The sequence below is a fragment of the Halichoeres trimaculatus genome, unplaced genomic scaffold, assembly GCF_033239565.1.
Source record: "Halichoeres trimaculatus isolate MK-OKI-2021-1 unplaced genomic scaffold, fHalTri1.1 fHalTri1_scaffold_55, whole genome shotgun sequence".
Taxonomy (NCBI): domain Eukaryota; kingdom Metazoa; phylum Chordata; class Actinopteri; order Labriformes; family Labridae; genus Halichoeres; species Halichoeres trimaculatus.
The window spans coordinates 1-5,000 of NW_027437234.1; the positions used below are offsets into that span (position 1 = coordinate 1).

The 5,000-nt window shown below is 53.5% G+C and overlaps 1 protein-coding gene across 1 annotated transcript in view; it reads right to left on the minus strand.

Moving 5' to 3' along the window:
- Positions 1-108: 108 nt before the first annotated feature.
- Positions 109-5,000, minus strand: part of LOC141786654 (carbohydrate sulfotransferase 8-like) — a 7,748-nt gene continuing 2,856 nt past the window's right edge. Inside the window, 3 exon segments of the mRNA XM_074665214.1 lie at positions 109-646; positions 648-1,184; positions 1,372-1,403. Of these exon segments, the coding sequence (XP_074521315.1) occupies positions 323-646; positions 648-1,184; positions 1,372-1,403 (893 nt within the window). The 3' untranslated portion in view covers positions 109-322.

Sequence of the window (5,000 nt, forward strand, 5' to 3'; positions counted from 1 at the left end):
TAAAAACCTGCCTCTTTAATCAGAATAAACCAGAATAAAAACCAGAATAAACCAGAATAAAAACCAGAATAAACCAGAAAACCAGGTCCGCCTCATGAAGAAGGTTTTTGTGTTTCCTCCATGAGGCTCCTGCTCACAGACCAGCAGAGTCCAGCTCAGTCTGACTCAGCTGTTCACATCCATCTCCACAGTCTGACCCGGGTCCCCCAGTCTCAGCCTCTCATCAGTGAGAGCGCGCTCAGTCTGTCCCTCTGTCTGATAGTCTGGCGCCCTCTGGTGGACACAGTAAAATCTGACCGTGGCGTGCGCAGGTTGTTGGCCCTCAGAGCAGGTGTGGGAGGGGCTTGGAGTAGTTGAACATCAGGTAGTCTTTGCGGTAGAAGTCGTAGACCCCCTGCTGCTCGGTGGCGTTCAGCTGGGAGAAATACCTCATCATGATGGAGGACGACGTCCTCTGGTCCTGCGGGTTCCTGTCTTTAAAGTCGGGGAAGACCACGTGTGGCGGCGCCCCGATGCTCCGCAGCAGGAAGTTGGCCTCGCTGTTTATGTTCTCGAACTTCCCGATGAAGTCGTAGTGGATCATGCAGGGGTGACACAGCTCGCTGACCTGCTTCCAGTGGCTGTCTATCCCCACCGGGCGCCGGGGGGTCCACCAGGTACTGCACAAACTCCCTGAAGGTGACGCCATCACCGCTGCTGAGGGCGCTCCGCGAGGCGTTGGCGCGGTACCTGGAGATGATGGCCCGGCCAAACATGCTGTGGTAGTACCCGTTCGGGTTTTCGAACTTGTCCCGAAAGGCGGACACCAGGCGCTCGAACGGCTCCCGGGTGAACAGCACCTTGGTGTGGGTGCTGATCCGCTCCAGGACGCCCTCCAGGTTGAACCTGGACAGGAGTGGCACCGGGTTGTGGTAGTGAACAGTGTGATGAGGGATGTCCTGGGCAGAGTGGGCGGAGCCCGCCAGAACCATCAGAACCCGCTTCCAGTTGGAGCAGGAGGCTTTGGGCACTGCACAGTACAGCAGTCTGGACTTGTCCTCCGCCCAGACCATGCGCATTTTGGCCGGTGACACCACCGGATCCGTCACGCCCAGCTTGTACCTGGAGCAGACACTGTCAAGCAGGCGGCGCCGTAACGCCTGCGTCCTCCGCTGCACCTCCTCCTGGAGTCCACGGGTGTCGTTCTGCATCAGGGACAAGACCAGACCAGCTAAAGGGGGGGTTCAACACCTCCTCCCACAGGGAGGGAGATCAGGTGTTCATAGAGAGGCTGTAATACTGCACCTGACCATCAGAGGGCGCAGATACACACACACTCTGTTACAGCTGTAGGGTGTGGTGTGTGTGTGTGTGTGTGTGTGTGTGTCTCACCTGCTCAGGGCTCCTCTCCATGTTCTTCCAACCTGAGGACAGACGGAGCAGAGGGTCAGCTGATGATAGAAACCTTCATCACTGAGCTGCAGACCTGAGTGGACCAGGGCCTGTTAAAAACTCTGTCAGGGGTCAGGGTCAGGGTCAGAGTGAGGGGTCAGAGTGAGGGTCAGGGTCAGAGTGAGGGGTCATAGTCACAGTGAGGGATCAGAGTGAGGGGTCACAGTGAGGGGTCAGAGTGAGGGTCGGGGGTCACAGTGAGGGGTCAGAGTGAGGGGTCATAGTCACAGTGAGGGGTCAGAGTGAGGGTCAGGGGTCACAGTGAGGGGTCAGAGTGAGGGGTCAGAGTGAGGGTCAGAGTGAGGGGTCATAGTCACAGTGAGGGGTCAGAGTGAGGGGTCATGGTCACAGTGAAGGGTCAGAGTGAGGGTCAGGGGTCACAGTGAGGGGTCAGAGTCAGGGTCAGGGGTCACAGTGAGGGGTCACAGTGAGGGGTCACAGTGAGGGGTCAGAGTGAGGGGTCATAGGCACAGTGAGTGGTCAGAGTGAGGGTCAGGGGTCAGAGTGAGGGGTCAGAGTGAGGGGTCAGAGTGAGGGTCAGGGGTCAGAGTGAGGGGTCAGAGTGAGGGGTCAGAGTGAGGGTCAGGGGTCAGAGTGAGGGGTCAGAGTGAGGGTCAGGGGTCAGAGTGAGGGGTCAGAGTGAGGGGTCAGAGTGAGGGGTCAGAGTGAGGGGTCAGAGTGAGGGGTCAGAGTGAGGGGTCATCTAATAGTTTTCATTAGTTATACGAGGTTAAAAACGAGGTTTTACATCATGTGTAATGATGACTGACAGCTGACGTTCTTGTGTATTTTTTAAGGGGGTTGTAAAATATGTCAGAGGTAGAGACAGGAAGTGATTAAACTCTCCAAAGAAAAACATATATATTTATTTTTTCATCACCCAGCTCCACTCAGACTCTCCCAGAATCCCTCACAGTCTCTACTGCTCAGACTCTCAGGTGACACTCAGGGACACTCAGGGACACTCAGGGACACTCATGAACACTCAGGGACACTCAGGGACACTCAGGAACACTCAGGGACACTCGGGGACACTCAGGAACACTCAGGAACACTCAGGGACACTCAGGGACACTCAGGAACACTCAGGAACACTCAGGGACACTCAGGGACACTCAGGAACACTCAGGGACACTCAGGGACACTCAGGGACACTCAGGAACACTCAGGAACACTCAGGGACACTCAGGGACACTCAGGAACACTCAGGGACACTCATGAACACTCAGGAACACTCGGGGACACTCAGGGACACTCAGGAACACTCAGGAACACTCAGGGACACTCAGGGACACTCAGGGACACTCAGGAACACTCAGGGACACTCAGGAACACTCAGGAACACTCAGGGACACTCAGGGGCACTCAGGAACACTCAGGGACACTCAGGGACACTCAGGAACACTCAGGGACACTCAGGGAAACTCAGGAACACTCAGGGACACTCAGGAACACTCAGGGACACTCAGTAACACTCAGGGACACTCAGGGACACTCAGGGACACTCAGGAACACTCAGGGACACTCAGGGACACTCGGGGACACTCAGGGACACTCAGGAACACTCAGGGACACTCAGGAACACTCAGGGACACTCAGGAACACTCAGGAACACTCAGGGACACTCAGGGACACTCAGGAACACTCAGGGACACTCAGGAACACTCAGGGACACTCAGGAACACTCAGGGACACTCAGGAACATCAGGGACACTCAGGAACACTCGGGGACACTCGGGAACACTCAGGGACACTCAGGGACACTCAGGAACACTCAGGGACACTCAGGGACACTCAGGGACACTCAGGAACACTCAGGGACACTCAGGGACACTCAGGAACACTCAGGGACACTCAGGAACACTCAGGGACACTCAGGGACACTCAGGAACACTCAGGGACACTCAGGTCCACGGGACATGGTCAGGTCAGCATGCTGTGACCAATCATTCAACATGTTACACCCCAGGACAAAAAATCTGGGGTCTGAATATGTCATGTCTCTGTCAGGAGAAACTGTTGTGGTGGATTTATTCTTAGTTTTTAAATAACGTATTATGCTGTGAGACAGTTACACAGGAGGATTAGGGCCACTGAAAAAAAGGAAAAAAACATCCAAATTTTTTTATTCTACTGTTTTTTTTTTTGAGAAAAAAAGTCAAAATTCTGAGATTGAAGCAGGATTCTGAAATTAAAGTCAGACTTTTGACTTTTGTTTCCAAAATTCAAACTTTGATCTTAAAATTCTGATTTTTTTTCTCTGAAAAAAAGTTTTAAAAAATTGAACTTTTTTTTTCAGTGGCCCTAATCCTCTTCTGCAGCCTTTTAGACTTACAGGCTTTGCCCATATGAGGGCATGGCTAGCTTAACCCACCAGGTAAAGCGGCTAAAGCGGCTAAAGGCTAGCCTTTTTGCTTCATCCCAACTCAAACCCCCAAGAGGCTGAGTTCAGACTTTCCACCACGCCCTCATCGATGATGGGTTTCAAAATGTGACATCAGAAACAGATGGGTGATGTCACAGAGACTATGTCCATATATGGTACAGTCTACAGTATGCTAAGTTTACACACTGAGCTAACGGAGTCTGCTTCAAACTACAAGTACACACATCACCTCGGTGCTTTGCATCCTGGGAAATGCAGTCCTGAGCAAAGAGAAGCAGAGCTAAAGAGACGATCAAATGCCCGCCTCAGTAAGAGTCACCTCGTTACCACAGGGGGTGCTGGTGCTCATGGGAAACGGAGTCTTAATCCTGGACTAGCTTTAGCAGACTGTCCTCACAGCTGATGGCTCTGACAGTTAGCCTCAGCTAGCATGACCGAAACCAGCAAACACACATCCTTCAGCAGCGTTCAGAAACCACTGCTCCTGCTGCTCCTGCTGCTCCTGCTGCTCCTGCTGCTCCTGCTGCTCCTGCTGCTCCTGCTGCTCCTGCTGCTGCTCCTGCTGCTCCTGCTGCTCCTGCTGCTGCTCCTGCTGCTCCTGCTGCTCCTGCTGCTGCTCCTGCTGCTGCTCCTGCTGCTCCTCAGTCCGCTGTGTCTCTGTCTTTATCTCCTCAGACCTCCGTAACCGCTCCAGGTGTTTACTGACTCCTGACCTCACTTGCTGTCACACCTCCTCCCTCAGGACTCTAATTAATTACCCAGCATGCCGTGCTCCAATCGGGCGAGGCGTACGGAGCCGATGACCCGACACCCGGAGCTGATGTTATCTCAGAAAGGACGCTGCACGCCCCGTCTGCGCCAGGGGATCTCCAACACAAATATCTGATCCTGATCCAGATCCTGATCCTGGTCCTGGTCCTGGTCCTGGTCCTGGTCCTGGTCCTGGTCCGAGTCTGTCCTGTCAGCTGAGTGAAGATCACAGATGAAAATAATAATCTTCATGTTTAATCATGGTTCACATCCTGGAGGTAACAGGAGGCAGGAACACACACACACACACACACACACACACACACACACACACACACACACACACACACACACACACACACACACACACACACACACACACACACACACAGTGTCATGCTGCAGAGGTTTTCTCTCGGTGGATTGACCCAAA